The following is a 20,537-nucleotide window of genomic DNA, read 5'->3' on the forward strand; positions in this document are numbered from 1 at the left end:
TGTAACTTGACAATAAAAGTAATGCCGGTAAAAATTCTTGCGATCAAATGATGATATTGTATTTTGTGTTATGGTACCCAAGGTCAGGGCTGCAATAAGTAGTCTGAAGCACCCCAGAAAGGTCAGGAGATAAAAAGAGCACGGCAAGTGCTATAAAACAATAAAACCTTTCATGTTTCACTCTCCTGAGGCGTAAATTGCCTGTATTTATGGCTGAACAGCGAGTGCTCAGAGCCTCTCAACATGCCACATCTTCCAATACAGGCAGTTATTGTATTGCTCTTAACTTTGAGATTATCTGTCTGATCTTCAACATTCAAATCCTAGGTTTTACTGCTCAATATTAGAGGCAGTTCTGATGTCATTATACAGTTTCAGCCCAAAACAAAGTGTTTATGAACAGAAACAAACAGAGGAAACGACACTTAGGAAGCACAAGAAGACGAACCAGATAGTTATAATTCATGTACAGAGCCAGTGAGTTCATCAGCATAAGAAAGTGTTACAGTGCAGTACAGTCCTTCTCTTCCTCTCTATCTGTATGCATTTATGTAAATGTATGTTACTAACACAGCATCCGGGGCATCATCCCCTGGAGTTTCTGTGTCTCATGTGGCAGGTTGCCACTGATAAAGTTTACGTCAGGATCATGAATCGTGGCTGCGCCTGCTGCCCTGGTCCTGCTGGACACCGGGAAGCCTTTTTGACATTTTCCTGGATTCATCCATACTTTCTCTTTTTCAACAAAACATAATTTCTGTCAATGCGAGGGTCTAAGGACAGAGGGTGTCGTAACCTGTACAGTCTGTAGAGACAAATGTATAATTTGTGATATTGGGCTATATAAATAAATTTGATTTGATTTGAGAGTACAGGGGCTGCTGCAGGCAGAAGGAAGCCAACGTGCAGTACTTCTTTGGAGCAGGGTGCCGATGTGTCTGCCATGACATTAATCCACGACAGCATGTTCACAGCAGACGATGTCTCTGTGTTTCACTCACAGGTGAGAAGTACAATCCTTGTGGAAAATGGAACTATGAATAAAATGTACAAATTATTGAGTCTGTTGTTTTTTCTTCTACTCGATCTCAGCTCTACTCTTCTTGTGATGGCGAGCAGAACTTTATTTTAAGGCTTTAGCCCACAAGATCTTTTAACACAAGTTTACAAACTTTTTCCTTGAGGTTATTTAATTCATTTTCTATATTCTAGAGATTTAGAATATCCGACTTTGGCAAGGGTCGTATGTGTGATAATGCAACTTTTACTTTTCGACAACTCATGTGGGACTGTCCGCTGGTTTGGAGCTAGACTAGCATTGCCACCAATAGAGCCATGCTGCTAGCATGGCTAAAAACAAAGCAGTCAATAAAGAATGATACATTTAATGGATTCACCCATCCAATAAACACATCTAGAGCAATTCAATTTTGTTTTGTTTTGTTTGTTCATTATTTATTAAATTCACTATAGTGTGTTTCAATCAAGCAAATTGGTGATTTAGTGAATGGAACAACTTTTGTCTCAGTCTTGAAAGTATTCGCACGGGCAGTGGAATTTGCTAAATACTGGACACACAGTGTTGATCACTGTGTATTGGCCTAATAAAGAAACTAAAGTGTTTAGGTCTATACGCCACCTGGCAAATACACTGCAAAGATAGTTAACAAGCTGTGTGCGCACTACTGCTCAGTGATTTAGTGACAAGTTAAATGCATAAATGATATGCCTTCATGAAGTTTTAACTCACATTTCACTCTTCAGCCTAAATTCAAACTGTGAATCTGTAAAAATAATATACCGTATATTTAGGTGAATACAGGTTGGAGGTCTGCCAGGGAAGTACTTATACATAATTAACAGGATTTTAAGATAAATTTGAAATATGCTGTGACATAGTGTTAAGAGGCTTTAAAGGGACACATATGAATCTTAGTAAGGAGACTGTGCGTGGAGCCTGGCAGCAGAAGTTCAAACAAACTGAAAAAGCTTTAAGGGTGACTGTGTTACGCAAGTACAAAATGCATCATAATAAACTAAACAGGTTGTGACAAAGGCATGAGCCAGAATGGGAAAGTCCTTGAATAACCCAGCAAAAGCTCTTATAAGATATTCACTGAGATACCGTAGCTGATCCCAGTCACTCCCCATCCATCTTCACTAAACTGGAGGAAATCTGCAACAAATAATAGGGCAAAATCACAAACTTCAAATACACCAAGCTGATACAGACCTAAAACCGCTCTTACCACCTGTGCTACATATAAAAGGCAATCCAAACTGAACATGGACTCATTTTCAACAAAGAGCAGTGAACCAGCTGGGACCTATTAGCCATTTATTCCAGGTCAGATGCTGATGTTGCGTGTCGGAGATGCTCTCCCATTCAGTAGGCATATTGTAATTTAGGCTGCATCTAATTATTATTTTCATTATTAATTAATCTGTGGATTATTTTAGTCAGAAAATGTCAGTAAAGTGCAAGTTATAATTTTGCATAGCCCAAGATGACATGGCTCATTTTGTCCAAAACACAAAAGTATCCAGTTTATTTTCATGTATGACAAAAAAAAGCATGAAATCCTCACGTTTGAGAAGCTCGAAACCAGCAAAAATGCTTTAAAATGACAAAAATTGAATAATTGACTAATTCTTCCAACTCTAATTGTAATTACACAAGCTTGCTAGCTACTCTCCCAAACTGCTGTTGTATTTCTTGTTTGCAGACGGCAGACTTGCTCTGTCATTTCTTTTCTTGGCATGATGAAAAGTTGTGATAATACATAATTGAATAAGAGTCTATTCCACTGGAGGGGAAAGTCCACTTGCCTATTACTATTTTGAGTATGTAATTAAACTGTCACATGGCGATTCTGTCAAAGAGAGCAGCAACTGAATCAAATTATATTTTGTAGAACAGATTGTTCGCAAATGGAGAAAAGGATGAAATGAAAGTCTAAAAATGTGGTAATTAGGAAGTCTTATTTGAACAGCATGTTGGTAACCAGAGGGAGCTAAGGTGCAGGAGCACAGAATATTAATGGAACTTTGATGAAATGTTCTCACGTCTTTTACTGAATATCCCACAGGCAAAGCGCTTACACAACTAAACAAATTAGTCCGGCAATTTTAATTATAGATCTTTTTTTGCCTGATGAGATATCAACAGATGTTTTAAAAAGACACAACTAGCATTAGACTTTCTGCCCTTTGGCTGACTTACAATTGATGCTCTCCAGAGTTACCTCTAAAACTGTGGAGTAAACTTTAGTCCACACACACTCTGCGGGATATTTTATGCGATAATCTAATGTATAAATGTTATAAATAAACAAACGGTGAATATGGCAGGAGAGTGCTGCAGTTGTTTCCCACTCTGCTTATGCAAGTGATGCCAGTAGAAGCTGATCCCAGAACAAATCTCATCCAACAGCAAAGCACTTTTTGAATGCAATGTTTACTGCCAACAGCTTTTTAATTCTCCAAACACAGAGTAACAGGGGACTTCTGATGGGATCTTTAAATGCATATTCAATACTCAGCGAAGTTATATTTGTATAAGATCATTAAATACTAAATCTGAGGTGGTGAACAGGAACCATCCGTGACACTGACGGGATATAAAGAGACTGATGCCTGATGAATTAGGGGCAAAATATGATGCAACCTACACAGATGTGAATATTTGATGAGGGAATCACACTATTCTTTTCGTATAAGATAATCTTAGATCTTTTAAAACAAGCAGATGAGTGCTCTTGTGGTAAAAAAAACCAAACTGCAGCATTAGAAGAAGAAAAATAAGGGCATGTCAAATAATTTTCACATTTGTTGACCACATGTCAAGACACACCAACTCAATCCTATTGTTTAGTACCTACAGTGACATATAAACACACGCTCCTTCCAAATGAGTCGTATTTCATCAATCATTTAAAAGGATGTCAAACATATAACAGCTATTATTATATGTAATTTATAATAGTTATCAGTAGGTATGGGATAATATGAAAATATGATGTACCATGTAAAGCACACTGAGACAAATGTATAATTTGTGATATTGGGCTATACAAATAAATTTGATTTGATTTGATTTAGTTCAATCTCTTGGTCAGAACACTGAACGATAAAATTCAGCCTCATTTCCACTTACTACAGGAGAATAGTGTTACACTGTCATGTAGTTTGACGACGCTGTAGTCCACTGCATTTATAAATAGGGTGACTTGGCTGCCTTTCCACGCACTGCTCCTATGTGGCTGCTGCTCTACTCTGTAGCATGGCCTGTCACAGCACTGCACAACCATCCAGCAGGCGCTGATGCAGCATGCAGCAATGGTGGTCGACACCCGTGACTTACTGGATCACATCAACCTCACGCGCTGCTTCAAGTTCAGCTCTGACCTCCGGCCTGCAAGGACTTTGCAAAGATGTGGACTGAGGATGTGATGGTAAAAGTTTGTAACCCTCTAATATAATCTAAAAACAGCTGCACAGGACTAAGAGAGTTTCAGAACGCACATTTTATAAACCAAGATAGTAAATATTAGGGGCAGCAAAAAACAAAGCAGATTCTTGAGATGTTCTATACAACATTTGAGGAATAATCAGTGGTAAAAACTGACCAGTTTTAGGTTATTTTGTAGCATATTCCAGTCACTAGCTGTAGCACACTTGAATGAGGACTTGCCCCAGGAGGACTCGACTTTGGGGACACTTGGCAAAGTGTGACAGACGTATCCGCATGCGCAGGATTAAGTTTCCACAACGCTTCAGAGGTTAAGTTTGAATTTGGCTTTGGCCAGTTAGCAATGCAGATGTTTGCCGAGTGAGGAGCATAAATAGAAAACATGAAAGCAAAGAGTCAAACAGCAATCTTTGTATTTGAATATCATCAACATAATCTATTAGAGGAAGCTGGTCATCTGAAGTCTCTTTCTAATTCCCAAGGAATGTGTAAGAAGTGGTTTCCATGTGTTGTCTCATATATATTTTATACACGGTGTAGCAATAATAAGGCCATTAATCATCTCTTGAAAATAAACCAATACAATTAAGCGCAAGGGCAAAATAATTTCCACAAGCCTCCAAACGGTGGAAATGACTTACAGGTTCGTATCCACCTGAAAAACAAGTATAGAACTGAGCCTTGACGCAGACGCTTGATGGCAGGCAGGGCCGATGACAGCAGATGTTTGGATTTGACACGCTGCACTGTGACAGCACAGTGACAGCCTCAGACCCAGAGGGAGGACGGTTCACAAGCACACACATTACTTTGCCATCTATCAATAAAAAGATGATTTTAGTACCCCATGTTAGTGCTGATGAGTCAGATATGTAAAACACAGTCGGTTGGCACTCACTCGTTTGGTTGAACCACTCATTTTACATGCCATTAATTCTGAATTGTTAATAGAAATCAGTCGGGAGCTTATTGATTGGTTTTTATTACCTCATTTATTTCATGTCTTGTCTGGATTGCAATGCTCTACTAAATTATTTACCAGGTTCACCGCGGTGTTCACTTGCTGCGGTGCAATTCTCTCCACACTGCTGAGGCAGATACGATTTATACATTTTCACTTTTAGGCTGTATATTGTAACGTTCAACACTTGTGGGACAGAGCAAAAGAATGTGCATCATCCTGAAAAACCTTCACCAGAATCCTGCTCTTGCTATTTGTTGAGGCACCCAGCGGGATACACATTCAATAGTTTTGGACATGTTTTTGTGATTTTAAAAGATTTAAGTTACGTACTGATAGATAGTACATTCCTTTTCACTACATGTGCACATAGCCATCCTCACTCACTATTTAAAGCTGCAGGTAAGGCACACCTGTATAGCCTGTAGACATCATACTGGTCTGTACCCTCTTCAATAATATTTCAATGAAGAAACTGCACTTTACAAAATATATCCCAAAGAAAATGTAGGAAATCACTGTATTTGCTGCTCTCACCTTTGACAACATCGCCCTCTGCTGGTGTTGAACTGCACATGGACACATTTTTTGCTTTACATAATTGTTTTTCTTTCAGCAGTCCACATGAACATTTGCTCTCATGTCTCACAATTATTATTATTATTATTATTATTATTATTATTATTATTATTATTATTATTATTATAACAGAACATCATACATGTTGAATGTATGATGTTAATGCAGGATGTGATCTCAAGTACATCACACACAAACACCAATGGTCAAAGATGTCATTTTAAATTTGGTGGCACCTCCAGGTTATACATAATTCCTGTGATCTTGATGACAGGATTAATATACAATACAATACAAATTGTAGTGTACTGTTTTGCAACATTTTAAGCAGCAGATATACTGTAAGTGAGAGTGCACTGCTGAAATCCAATAATATTCTTAAAAAAAAAAAAAATCTCATTTGATGCATTCATCCTCTGCTTGCCGTGATGAATCACCTCCCCAGCAATGAGTGTGTCCCTGCAAATTATTTTTTGATGCTCTTTGAAAATACTAATAAAGTCCAGACTTTATTTTCTCTCAGCTCTCCCTCGGTTCTTTTACCGCGAGGCTTGAAATCTTGAACTATTGCAACATTTATTAGAACTCATGACAACATGACAAATAGCACAATTATCTGGTTCATCATGATGTTTATCATCATCCATCCTATGATTGCAAAGTCATTTTAAAATTGAGCTCTATAAAGGATCTTCAAATAGAAAGTATTGATTTATTCCCAATTGTCCCCATGTAATATAAGTGTATAGTTATAAAGTTATATATATATATATATAAATATAAGTTATATATAAGAGTAACAGGGCAGATGCACCAACTGCCTTAAAACCTGCTTTATAACAAAGTCCACATTTAAACCTAACTAACTATAAAGCTGAGACCCTCCTGTGTATTTTTTATTAAAAGATTGAATGCAAAAATCACATTTTATATTTAAAAACTAACAGATATATTAGTTGTTCATTTTATATGGGTTTTGACCTTGAAACTGAGAATTCGCACCACGTAGTGATTAGAGATTCAAGTCAAATTGATATTTCCCACAGAATTGCAATATAAAAATACTTTATTAACTCACACCGAAAAGTAAGATACACGTTTCTGCAGAACAAAGAATTACTTGGAAGATCACAAAACTTCTAGGATCAAAGTCACCAGAACAGACTTCCATTCACATTAGCAGGATGATTAGGAGTCTGTCAGCTGTAATATTTCCTTTATTTGCTATCTGATAAAAAAAACTCTCATATTGAATTTATATTTGTGTTTAATTCAAGCATACTGTGTCTGCACTAGACAGCTATCATTCTTCTTATACACCCAGAAGCAACACAATATATATTTATATATAATAATAATAATAATAAAATAATAATAATAATAATAATAATAATAATAATAATAATAATAATAATAATAATAATAATAAGTGTTTTTTCTGATGTTTGGCTTAAATGAAATTTTTCCACCGACTGTATTTTTTATTATTTTTTAAATCAACACTGCCCACATTTTGTACAAATGAAAGGTGCGTTCACTGGCTTCAGTGAGTGAGTCATCATCAGCTGTGCGGACTGGCTGTGGATGGCCCCACGCTGTCAATCTGTCCCTCCTCCTCTGCAGAGTCCTCAGAGCTGTTAACCACTGCAGCGCTGAGAGAATGGAGCTCCTCCAAAACAGACAGGAGTCTCCCTGACAGGACACAGACAGGCCGCTGGTCAGATTAGTCATGTCTGTATAAATGTTTGGACGTGTCTGCTGACGCTTGAGGAGTCAGGACGCCACCTACCATCTGCAGGTTCTTCTGTTCCCACAGAGCGAGTCCTCTCTGAGGGTTTTTCTCGATGTTCTCTGGGAGCAGCAGAGTTTTGTAGAAGTCTTGTATACTCACTTGTCAGTCCTCTCTCAGCAGCAGTGCCCTGAAACAATTTCAGGTCATCAGAGGTCATGATCAGAAAGATAGAAACAACATTTTTCACAACTGCCTTGTGCTTTAAAAAGTCTTACCAGCAGTATATTTTTGTCCATCTCCATCTCCTTCAGTTGTTGATTCTGCACTTCACTCTTTGTGTGTTGTTGAGTTTCTCTCATCTCAACCTGTTTCCTTGCTGCCTCTCTCTCAAACTGCCGCAAAGTCATAACTACGAGAGACAACACAGACAGATGAAAAGCCACGGGGAAATGCTGCTATATACTGTGTAAACAATTCCAATCATATTAGATCACAGTCTGCATTACAGATATGACTTCATCCCCCCTATGTTAAGCTGCTGGGGGCTGAGGTAGCACGGAGCTAATCCTGCTACCTGCTTTGGTGTGCTCTCTCCTGGCAGTATTGACTTGAACCTCCATCTCCCTCAGCTTCTCAGCACAGCAGTCCTCAATCTCAGACACTCTCTCCTGCAGGGCTGAAAGGGAACAACAAATGCACCATTTCTCAAAATAGTATCTCACACACTGAGAAACAGAGTATAATGCGGAATTTGTATGTACCTCAGTGGGAATAAACTGGACATTATTGCATCTGCTGGCAAATATTCATAGACTGTAAGACCTCCACATATTCAAGCTGATTCAATCAATTCCAGATTTATTCCGATGCATCCAGAGTAGCGTATACAAGGACTGCAACACAGCAAGGAGGCAGTAGCCCACTTCTATTTATTTTATAAAACTACAACTACACATTTGTTCAGCTTTTCTGTCGATAAAGAAGAAGAATGTGAAGCAATTAAAAAGGAAATTAAATCCAGTAGTGTGGATTTGTTGTAGGCATCATTAATCAGCTATAATCGTTACTTTTATATTAGCAATGGATCCCATGACGACATGCGGAGTCGATCAAAATGAAAAACCTGCACAGAAAATGATCACCTGACCTGACTACTAGTTTGCCTCGACTTTCAGGTGGGTGGTTGTTTGTTTGTTTGTTTGGTTTTTTTCAGCCTAACTGTTCTGGATTTCTTCGCCTGTGCTCTACATGTCCATCACCAAACAGCACACAGGCACAATTAGTTACCTGCAGGTTAAAATAGTGGAGCATTTAGCAGCTTAAGAGCCAGATATTTCCCTCAGGAGTAAGTGTTAAGCAAAACATAGCTGAAGGTAGAGTGAATATTGGACTTACATTAATTAAGTGGACACAAACACTACGACCAATGAATGCTAATGTAGCTCTGTAACTGCTGTACGAGTGTGTATATCGGTCACTGTTTGCTAACAATTTTGCAGTATCAACCTGTAAGGTGACAATGTGCCAGATGTGTTTACATCTTGCTTCCGCCTCTAAGTAGCCAAACAATCAGTTAAGGGATAGGTTTAAAAATGTTCAAGTGTGTCTAAAAACAATAGTGAGGTGCCCATATGAACATTGAAACAGGTTTTGCTGGCTTTTATTATTCCTCCTGTGTATACTGGCCAAGGAAAGATTCCTTCCTAAAGCACTTTTAATGTCAGTAATAAGGGACACAATCCACAGTCCTCGTTCAGTGCAGAGATTCATTCCAAAGGTTTTCTGAAGCTTCATCCAAATTAGACAAATTAAGAGGATATCTTCTAAAGTTAGTCTTTTTAGTACAAAATAACCTATTTGTGTTACTATCCCTGCAGCACAACAGGGAAACACAGGAATAGATGTAACCTATAACTTTAGAAGATGATTTGTCTAACTCTAGCTTTTTAATATCTTCACATAAGCATTTTTAGATTGAAAAAAAAACATGTCCCCAAACATTTACACTGAGAGTGCATTTAAAGGGATCTTTTAATGGTCAGTAAGAATAGGAGGAGTGATTACAGTAAGCGAACCATGTTTCAAGTACATATAGGCCACCTGACTATAGTTCTAAGACAGACTTGAAAGATTGTGTCCCTATCCTTTAATGTAAGTTTGAAGCTCAGAAGCTCCCAAGTGTCCGGGTTGAATCATTAAACAGACGGGGGGGAAACGTATTAGAGAAACTCAGTAACTCTCCCTGATAAACTACAGTCAAGGTGCTCTTGAGCATGTCACTTAATCCCCAGCTGCTCCAGTGAAGGAGAGCGGCGTGGCCAGGTGTGGATACGTGGAGAGACGGTGATGAAGGGCATTTCTGAAATAGAGCAGGAGTGCTCAGTCTGCTTTCCCTGCATAGACACTGGAACAGTTGTGCATCTTAAGGTAGCAGCAGCCTCACCACATTTGCTGTGCTCCTGCTGGCTGAGCAGCTCAGAGTGGAGTTTCTCCAGGTTGACCTTGCTCTCCTCCAGCTGGGCCTGGATCTGCTGCAGGCTCTGCTCGGCTTCTTCTCTGCCAGCCACAGCCTGCCGGACCTCCATCCAGTTCTGCTCCAGCGCCTTCTGCTCCTGCCGCCTCAGCTTGCTTTCATCTGAGGACAATTTACAAAGATAAACTGAGATACAGCTGCCAAAACATGGATACCCAACAGATAATGTGTTATAATAAGATGTTGTGAGTTGTAAGGGTGCTCACACTTTTCTTTCAGATCAGCCAGAGATTTCTCGATGAGCTTCGGGGTTCTTTTGAGCTCCTGTGTGAGCTTGTCTCTCTCTTCACACACTAAACTAAGCTCCGTCTGAAGGTTTGTGATGCTGCAGGGCAACAGACAAGATGACAGAGCAAATAAAAGGAGCAGAAAGTCAAAGGCTTATCATACAAATTACATATTGTAACATATTTTATACAGTATATCAGAAGAATATTCTTATTAATATCGAATATTTGATTCCAACCATTTTCCCCTTTTTCCAACCGAACAAAGCTGAAACAGACATTTTCATGTTTGACCACTTATACATGTTCAGTGTAAACATAGCAACAATTCTTACCAATTCTCTCAATTAGTGCTAAAAGGGTTCTTGGATTAAATGAATATTCTCAAAATTAATGCACTCCAAATCTGATCAGTAATGATTTATTTTTAAAATCACCTAACAAATAAAAGTACAAAAACTTCTACTGTACATTTATATATATATATATATATATATATATATATATATATATATTTATATATATATTTATAAATATATGTATATCTATATAGATATATATATACTGTATATCTATATATCTATATAGATAGATAGATAGATAGATAGATAGATAGATAGATAGATAGATAGATAGATATAGATATATATATATATATATACAGTATATCTCAAAAGTGAGTACACCCTTTAGATTTTTGCAAATATTCTGTTATATCCTTTCAGGGGATAACATTATCCTACTGAAACTTTGATATAACTTAAAGTAGTCAGTGTGCTGCTTGAATAACAGTATAGATTTATTGTCCTTTGAAAATTACTCAGTACACAGCTGTTAATGTCTAAACAGCTGGCAACAAAAGTGAGTACACCCCATAGTGAACATGTCTAAATTGTGCCCAAAGTGTCAATATTTTGTGTGACCACCATTGTTATCTAGCACTGCTTTAACACTCCTGGGCATGGAATTCACCAGAGCTGCACAGGTTGCTTCTGGAATCTTCTTCCACTCCTCCACGACGACATCACGGAGCGCACGGATGTTGGACACCTTGCACTCCTCCACCTTCCTCTTGAGGATGCCCCACATGTGCTCAATTGGGTTTAGGTCTGGAGACATACTTGGCCAGTCCATCACCTTAACCTTCAGCTTCTTCAGCAAGGCCGTTGTCATCTTGGAGGTGTGTTTAGGGTCATTATCATGTTGGAAAACTGCCCTACGGCCCAGTTTCCGAAGAGAGGGGATCATGCTCTGCTGCAGGATGTCACAGTATATATTGGAATTCATGTGTCCCTCAATGAAATGCAGCTCCCCAGTGCCGGCAGCACTCATGCAGCCCCAGACCATGATGCTGCCACCACCATGCTTGACTGTAGGCAAAACACATTTGTCTTGGTACTCCTCACCAGGGTGCCGCCACACACGCCGGACACCATCTGACCCAAACAGGTTTATTTTGGTCTCATCAGACCACAGGACATGGTTCCAGTAACTCATGTTCTTGGATTCATTGTCTTCAGCAAACTGTTTGCGGGCTTTCTTATGCATCGGTTTCAGAAGGGGCTTCTGTCTGGGGCGACGGCCATACAAACCGATTTGATGCAGTGTGCGGCGTATGGTCTGGGCACTGACAGGCTGACATCCCACTTCTGCAACCTCTGCAGCAATGCTGGAAGCACTCGCACGTCTATTTTTGGAAACCAACCTCTGGATATGACGCTGAGCACGTGGACTCAACTTCTTTGGTCGACCCTGGCGAGGCCTGTTCCGAGTGGAACCTGTCCTGGAAAACCGCTGTATGATCTTAGCCACTGTGCTGCAACTCATTTTCATGGTGTTGGCAATCTTCTTATAGCCAAGGCCATCTTTGTGAAGCGCAATAATCCTTTTTTTCAGCCGCTCAGAGAGTTCCTTGCCATGAGGTGCCATGTTGTCCAGCATTCAGAGAGAATTGTGCCCAAAACACCAAATTTAACAGCCCTGCTTATCATTTACACCTGAATCCTTGTAACACTAACGAGTCACATGACACCAGGGCGGGAAAACAACATCATTGGGCACAATTAGGACATGTTCACTATGGGGTGTACTCACTTTTGTTGCCAGCTGTTTAGACATTAACAGCTGTGTACTGAGTAATTTTCAAAGGACAATAAATCTATACTGTTATTCAAGCAGCACACTGACTACTTTAAGTTATATCAAAGTTTCAGTAGGATAATGTTATCCCCTGAAAGGATATAACAGAATATTTGCAAAAATCTAAAGGGTGTACTCACTTTTGAGATATACTGTATATATATATATATATATATATATATATATATATATATATATATATATATACTGTATATCTATATATATATATATATATATATACTGTATATCTATATATATATATATCTATATATATACTGTATATCTATATATATATATCTATATATATATATATATATATATATATATATATATATATATATATATAGAGAGATTGTTTAGCTGCATCCATCATGTATAAATGACTGGGGAAACCTCACACCTGTCAGCGGCTTGCTCTGTCTGTTTACTGGCCTGCTGAACTTTCTGTAGAGCCACCCTCCTCATGATCAAACCTGAAAAACAAAAACATTGTGACATACTTTCTTTAACAGAAACATACAATAGAACTGAAGCACTTGGATCACCCCATCAACCTCCAGTCCAGTTTGACTGCACCTTGGATTGTTTCCACTCGTCTTGTAGCAAAAGTTAGCCTCTGGGTAAAAGTGCTGAGCCTTGCTTGAGCTGTGTCCACTTCTGCCACCTTGCTTTCAAATGCCAGACTGACCCTGTGAGGCACAGCCAAAATGTGTGAAAATACAGTATTAACTGAAACTTTCAACATTGACAAGAGCAATTGCTTTGTCTTTTCTCCGTTTATTCATCTAATTTACCACCTAATCCTCTCATTTTAAATTCACATAAATGTGTTTTACCTACGCACTGCATCCGTCAGGACTTTTAGTTCAGCCGCTTCTTTCTGGCTCTGCGACTTTAGCTGTGAGTTTTCCTTCTGCTCCTGGACCAAGTGCTGTTTCAATGTCTAGGAATAAAAATCCCACAATCCATATTACACTATAGAAAGTCTTCGTGCCCAGCTGCTGTTCGTAAAACCGCAACTGCTTTTGGAACCTAGCAAAGTTTTCAAATAGTCAGCATCCTCTGCTTCGGTAAAAATGTTTATCACTTTCCTAAGCAGCCCCAAATTTATTGTGCATCATCAAAATTTACGACAGTCACGTAAATCACATCACTTGCTCTGGTACTAACCTCCTTTTCCATTCTCTCCAGGTCCAGCTCAGCTATCCTGTCATCAAGACTGTGTTGGAGCACATTAGCTCGGTGCTGCTCCTGCTGGAGCTGCTGCTCAGTGAATCTGACCTACAACACAGCAATACAGTACCACACTTTAACCACAGTTTCAAATACAGAGGGCATGTTTGTACTGTGGTATGTTAACAGTTGACAGTTTTCATACTTTTGAAAGAAGTTTATCCTTCTCTCCTCTTAGTTCAATGTCCTTTGAGCGAAGCTGGACGCATAACTTGAACACTTTGTCTCTCCACAGCTGAAGCACTCGAAGGCCTTCACATCCATTCGTCACAAGAGGGTCTGTCGAGATCTATTGAAACATACACTTATACGGTCAACGCACACACCACTTGAGTAAACGCTTCATATGAGCATGGGTTATTATTGCAGGTAAATTAGTTTTGACGTTTTCCAAAGCATAGTAACGTTTTTTTTACACATCGAGTCTACGCCTGTCATATGAAATGCGCTATATAAATGAACTTGGTACATTTTTAGAACAGGGATTTTTCCTTTCTTCCCACTACTATATTAACAAGCCATCAGAGAAGAGTTTTCAAAACAGTCTCTTCTCTCAAATGCTTCACCAGGCATCGACTCTCTTTCCCTCCGCCAAAATCTAAAGAATACAATTTGTTACTCTGAGGATTACCTATCGCAAGCAACTTTCTGCAAGTTAACATTTATTAAAAACTAACCAAAATGCACTTCAAAAGTGCTCAGCAAACTTTATTACTCCTGCAGGGCTTTGCCATACGATCAAGAGCTGCTCCATCATCAATCTTGAACCCTGTGGTCTCACTTCGACATCCATTAGGGGCATTCACCATTTTTTCAAACACTTGAGATAAGAATAGGACAATGTTTGAAAATGTTCAAGCCTAAAGCAAACAACACACAATTATAGGTAGCTGCTTTTTTCTACTTAGGAAACCTCCCCACGTGTCATCAGCATAGGCATGTATCATGCATTGCTATGTGACACTCACCTTCTTCACTATTTTCTCTTCTTGGAGGGCCAGTATCTCACTCACAGAGTTAAGCCTGACTGTCAAAAGCTCTGCGGTCATCTGAAGAGCTGCTTTCTCTTTGTTCAACCTCTACAAAATGGACAATATTAGAAAAAAAGAATACAGAATGGGATGAATTGTTACAATACGCATATTAACTCTTAAATGTAACACTATTTGTTCCACAATTATTTCCTTAACCTGCTGGAAAGAACAGGATATTAAGTTGTTACTTAATAACCCTACTTTATAGTCGGCTGATTGCAATCAATACTGTTTATATTGTCTTCACCTCAACAGCTTCATTTAATTGTTGTTTCTCTCGTTTCTCTGGGGCAAGCTGGCCGATGTAATTTCTGAGGCTGTGCAGTGTTGCAGATTGTGTCTCAAAAGCTTGTCCCATTTGGCTGAAAATTAAAAACAACACCCCAGCCCCCAAAACATTAGAGAATCTGACAACAAAGTGCTGTAAATGTTTCTCTCCATCTAGTTTTAGATTGAATGTGGCACCTTAAATGCTCTTTCAGCCCATCTCTCTCAGTAGATGCCTCCATCAGAGCGCTTTTTAGCTGCAGCACTTCTGAGTTCATCGATTGAAGTCTGTCCTGTAGTTCATCGTTTGTATTTCTTGATGTACCCACCTCTGCACAGTGGGAAGCATTCAACTGTCGTAGCTGAAAGTGAAGAGAACCAAAAAATTAACATTTAAGTTACACACAAATGATGATGTAATATCTTATTGGACATGAGTTCTTGGATACAGAGACTTCAATCTATCAAATCAGTATGTACAAAGTTTTAAATAGTTTACATTTCCTTGCAGACATTTGCCACACACCTCCACCTCCTGCTTCTTCTGCATTTCCTCCAATTGTTCTGACAGTCTAAGAGTCCGCTGTTTGGTCTCCCCCACAACCTGTAACCTGCCCATTTCAGCCTTCAGAGCGAGCTCCTGGGCTTCCTCTTTGCTCCTCACTAGATCCATCTTCAGTTTTGTTATTTCCTCACCAGATTCTCTTTTTAGTCTTTCAAGCTGCAAGACACAAGAAAGTTGAGAATATATGAAACTAATCATAGTGAGACATGCTAAGTTAAAACTGTCAGGTGACTGTAAGCTATTATTAAGACTATAAGACTGTACTTAAAACATCAGACTAAAAACTGAGAGAATATTACAAGATGCCAGTGACTCTCAGGTGATCTTCATCAACATCTTTATCAAAATGAAATGTTTTGTTAGTAAATAGCTTTACCTGTGAGCTTATTTTCTCCTTCTGTGCACTGCTGTGAGTGAGCTCCGCTCTGAATTGGCTGAGTTCAGTCTTAGCCTTACATAGCTCTTCACGCACTGCTTCCAGCTCATGGCTCTGTCTGTCGCACACAAGATTATGTCATGTTAAGATTGGTCAAAATGGTTCATCGTTAATCTCTGAAATATTTAGTGACAAACTGTAAAATAATTTGATTGCACAACATAAGCATATATTTGACCTGTTCAGGGTACTCTCTCTGTCTCTCATCTCTTCCCTATGTCTCCCTGCAGTCTCCTTCAGGGCCTCCACCTGTCCCTTCAACCTCTCAGCTTCGGCCTTGTGCTTCTCTGCCTCCAAACGCCACTCTGACTCCCATCTGGACCAATGCTCACTTCTCTCTGCACATCTGTGTTTGATGAAGAGGAGCTATTCATGTACCCAATGTGCCAATTAATAATGGTATTTCTGACTATACAAAACATGTTGTGAAATACCTTGCCATAAGGTCTGGTGGGTGTTCCACAGGGATCCTTCCTTTTATGCTGTCTCCTTGTAACATCATAATCCTCTGATTTTCCTTCCTCAGTTCGGATATGTCCTGTTGGGCATGAGCGATGGCGAGCCATGGATTGGCAGGACTGGGATCCCCTGATGGTACTGATGTTATGCCTGGTTTTATCCAGGAGATGGCTGGGGGTTTCCCTGCGATTTGAACACCTCTGTGTGCTCCAGCAGACTGGACACTTGATGCAAAATGTGAAGGGGGTACTAGGTCATCCTGGATATTCCCTACAAAACATAGAATAGAATAATAGAATAATGTTTAGAGTTATGTGATAGCATGCCTTACATAGGCTAGCTATGTCTAGTCCTATATCAATGTAAAGGGGATCATCCCTATGTTCCCACTGTCCCCATTGTAAGAGATAGGTAAAGGCCATCTTTGCAGTTCAAATTGCAAATGAAGGGAAGGGAGATACACGTTTCAGATGCAGTTTGAATGGTAAAAATCTGCTCAGCCACTCTGGACATATGATGTGTAAAGTCAAGTAATCTGTCTTGCGCAAAGTTGAGGATGTAGGTTTCAAGGAGTATCCCATCAGTAGGCTATACGCTGTAGGTGTGTGACTTCAACATGTTGACCAAGGGAAATACACATTGAACATTTGACCTATAGAATAAAACTGTTCTGGAGAAAGTTAAACTCATTGAACAGTCTAGGGAACATAGTACTGTTACCCTGGTGACCCTGAGAACACAGGTTCGCTCCCAATGAAAGATGTATGAGGTTTCCTAAGTAACGTTCAGACTGGACTTTCAAGAAAGTTAAAAAGATAAATCTTACAACTTCTCTACCCTACATACACCATCTTCTTGTTTATTAATAACGCTAGAGCTGACCAATGCAGACTAACTCAGTTAGAATGTTAGCGTTAAGTTAGCTAAGTTACATGGCGTAAATGTAAACCAGTTGCGGCTACAACAACAAACTTACTTGAAACCGCTGGTGTGGCAAAATCAGTGGGCACTATGAGCCTTTCTTTTCCCACCTTATGTCGCTCCATGTTCAACACATAAGCTATCACTGGAAGTAACAAACTCAAAAGGAAAGCAGTGCGGGGATGTTAGGGTGCCGTTTTTGCGTTTGTTGCCTTAGTTACTGGTTACAACGGTAACTGCGGACCTCTCTGCTGGGGCTATTTCAGCTAGCTAGCTAACGTTTGATGCTCAATTTACACGTCGGTTACATTTAAATGCCTGAAGCAACCCAATGTATGTCTATGAATTTAATATAAATTTAAGGAGTTATCGAACATAACTTTCACATATTACAATCGCGCACTGCATTATGGGAGACCAGAGAAACCTGAAAGTAGTAGGGGTATTTTCCCTCAGCAATGTCTTGCAGGTTGTTCTTCCTCTCAGGCTGCTTTCAAATCTCGTTCCATCACAAGAACCCTGCAGTGGCCCTTATCATATACAGTATATTAGCTGGTGCAGTCGGCAAGGGACGGGTCAAGTACATGGTCAAATCCAGTACACAACCTCGGTATAGGTTTACCTGATAGATTAAGTTCAGGACAACAAAAGTCCATTCTCAGAGTGTTCTTATACAATCTATGTTTCTGTTACACGAGGGCGGAGCATGTGAGGTTGACTGACACCCGGTGTTCTATGACAGGAGGTTTATGATGGGAACAATTTCTCATACATATTTATGGGTCAATTATGCTGAATGTACCACTTTATTCTTCTGAAGGTGGTTCCATGAGGATTTTTTTATTCAGATATCATAGAGATACTGAGAGATATTATTGTGAAGATAAGTGGGAAAGGGAATCAGTGTAACTGCACTGAAGTTATAACCTAAACCTAAGCCGTTTTATGTTGAATCTTTGCCTGGGACTTCCTCACCTCAAGAACACCCAGGGGTATCTGACAACCGGACCATTTCTGCATAATATTTAAAGTCCTGCAGAAGAGGGAGCACAGAGCATGCTTTCAGGGCATCAAATAAGTGCAGCTTTGAATGGTAATTGGTAATAATGTGGTTATGTAACTGAATTCTATGTTTGAGATGCAGCTATAAATATGTTACCTCCAACTGTAAAATTATCAGTAGACCTATATGAATAATTTAAATTATGCATTTGCATATCTTGACAGATTTCTGTGTGCTTTCATTCTCCAACTGCAGTGATACACATTTTGCACACATTGCATTTGTGCTGTAAATCTATAAACTGCAAACATGAGCTCACCTTCAAATGAAGGACTGCATCTATTACTTGTTATATGACTGGCAGTATATTCCCTACGCAGAAGGCTATAATCACTACTATATTTTCATATATCTTCTTGTGTTGTATTCCTCCATCTTCAGCAACCATTCCTGTTTGCTCTTACCTAAAGTATATCCGCCTCTCTACAGCTGCTATGACCCACTTTCCCCCTGGGGTTTATTAAAGTTTCATATAATCTAATCTAATCTATTTATGGTCTATTCAATGAACAAAGAGGCATTTTAGTTTGATTCATTTACGTAACATATATCAATACAACCTGGAAAAACAATAAAATTAAAATAAATAATGGATAGATTGGATGGCTACATAAATACCTTAACAAATGACAAAAGAAGTATAACAATACAGGTACATTGACTGATGGCATTACATCATGCATGAAAGACTCTGGACCTTGTAAAATATCTATAACATAGTGAAGTGGTTGTTGGAAGAGAACAGTAGGAGTGCTGCTGTTCATTATTTGGGCATGTTGGTATTGTATCCTCTCAGCACTCGACAGACACTGCAGCAGGTCCTGGAGAACAAAGGAATTGGAGCCACCAGGATTCCAGAAAACAAAGACAATACCAACCTTTTTCAGAAAGAGGAGAGAAGCAGCTCTGTTTCTTTGAAGAATAAGAACTAATCAAAGTGGACATTCAGTGCCTATAGTGCATGAAACATACATATGACAGCTAAGAAGAGCATTTTGAATATATTATATGTTAATTATATGTTAATTATATGTTAATATGTTAAATTGATCTGGATTCAAGGTAAACCACAGACATCTTCTCCTCGGCCACTTCCTCCAGCTCCTCCTGGGTGATCTGAGGAGTCCCCAGATCACATGGGATATATAATCCTTTCATTGTGTTAGGTCTGTCCCAGGCTCTCCTCCCAGTTGGATGTGCCTATGGGAGGCATCCTTATCAAAATCCCAAACCACCTCAACTCGTTCCTTTCAGCAGTTCTATTCCGAGCGCCTTTCGAAGAAGGGTGAGCCAAGACATGCTGCAACAGAAGCTTATTTTGGATACTTGGAAGAGCAATCTAGTTGATTCGACCACTACCTAAGAGTACTCATGGCCGCAGAGGTCATGTCAGTTGGATTCATGAGTTACTCAAAGTTCTCCTTTCACTACTACATTGTCAGGTTAGTAAATATCTTTCTGACATATCTGTCAGCTTTCTAGAACCTCTTTGAGGACCCAGCCCAGTCAGGCCCAGCATTGGGTTGTAGACATCCACATGGACGGTCCTAAAGGTTTAGTGAATCTTTTCATTATGACGAAGAAGGAAAATATTTTTCTTCTTCTCACTTAAGGACAATGGATGTCCTAGATAAACCCATGGCCACGGAAACAGCTTTATCTTTGTCCCTAATCAAGCTGACTCAGCCCACACATACTGTAAGTTTCATGTGGAGAAACTGTCCATGACTGCAGATATCTGGACTGGAAATTGTATCTTTAATTAAAATGTCTTCCTTTCAAAATGTGCGTGTTGAACTCTTCACATGCCACAAGGGTAATACTGGTACGTCCAGTACACACTCACAGAGAAATGCCCTCATTAAAAATTAGTATTGGTAGCTTGGATATAAGGTCCTACTAAAAACCACAGGTGAA

At 39.3% G+C, this 20,537-nt stretch overlaps 1 protein-coding gene across 3 annotated transcripts; it reads right to left on the minus strand.

The window, feature by feature from the left end:
* Positions 1-6,688: 6,688 nt before the first annotated feature.
* On the minus strand, positions 6,689-17,978 carry cchcr1 (coiled-coil alpha-helical rod protein 1). 3 transcript variants are annotated; one of them, XM_029447394.1, is made up of 20 exons: positions 17,613-17,978; positions 16,612-16,906; positions 16,356-16,523; positions 16,118-16,235; positions 15,703-15,897; positions 15,375-15,538; positions 15,157-15,271; positions 14,844-14,954; positions 14,021-14,164; positions 13,813-13,923; positions 13,479-13,585; positions 13,219-13,331; positions 13,043-13,115; positions 10,553-10,601; positions 10,483-10,522; positions 10,187-10,378; positions 8,318-8,419; positions 8,019-8,152; positions 7,801-7,930; positions 6,691-7,703 (listed from the first exon to the last, which is right to left on the minus strand). In XM_029447394.1, exons 1-20 carry the CDS (start codon positions 17,680-17,682, stop codon positions 7,573-7,575), a joined length of 2,562 nt encoding a protein of 853 aa, XP_029303254.1. In that variant the 5' UTR covers positions 17,683-17,978; the 3' UTR covers positions 6,691-7,572. The 3 variants fall into 3 exon arrangements, with proteins under 3 accessions (XP_029303255.1, XP_029303254.1, XP_029303253.1); XM_029447393.1 differs by having other exon boundaries at positions 6,692-7,703; positions 10,483-10,601; XM_029447395.1 differs by lacking the exon at positions 16,356-16,523 and having other exon boundaries at positions 6,689-7,703; positions 10,483-10,601.
* Positions 17,979-20,537: the final 2,559 nt, after the last annotated feature.

The sequence above is a fragment of the Cottoperca gobio genome, chromosome 14 (genome assembly GCF_900634415.1).
Source record: "Cottoperca gobio chromosome 14, fCotGob3.1, whole genome shotgun sequence".
NCBI lineage: Eukaryota > Metazoa > Chordata > Actinopteri > Perciformes > Bovichtidae > Cottoperca > Cottoperca gobio.

Excerpts from the sequence above, each read along its gene's own strand:
- cchcr1 (XM_029447393.1), bottom strand. The coding sequence starts at position 17,682 with ATGGAGCGACATAAGGTGGGAAAAGAAAGGCTCATAGTGCCCACTGAT. Across the intron at positions 16,524-16,611 it reads CCACCAGACCTTATGGCAAG|ATGTGCAGAGAGAAGTGAGC; the intron begins GTATTTCACAAC and ends CATCAAACACAG. Across the intron at positions 13,586-13,812 it reads TGGAGAGAATGGAAAAGGAG|ACATTGAAACAGCACTTGGT; the intron begins GTTAGTACCAGA and ends TTTTATTCCTAG.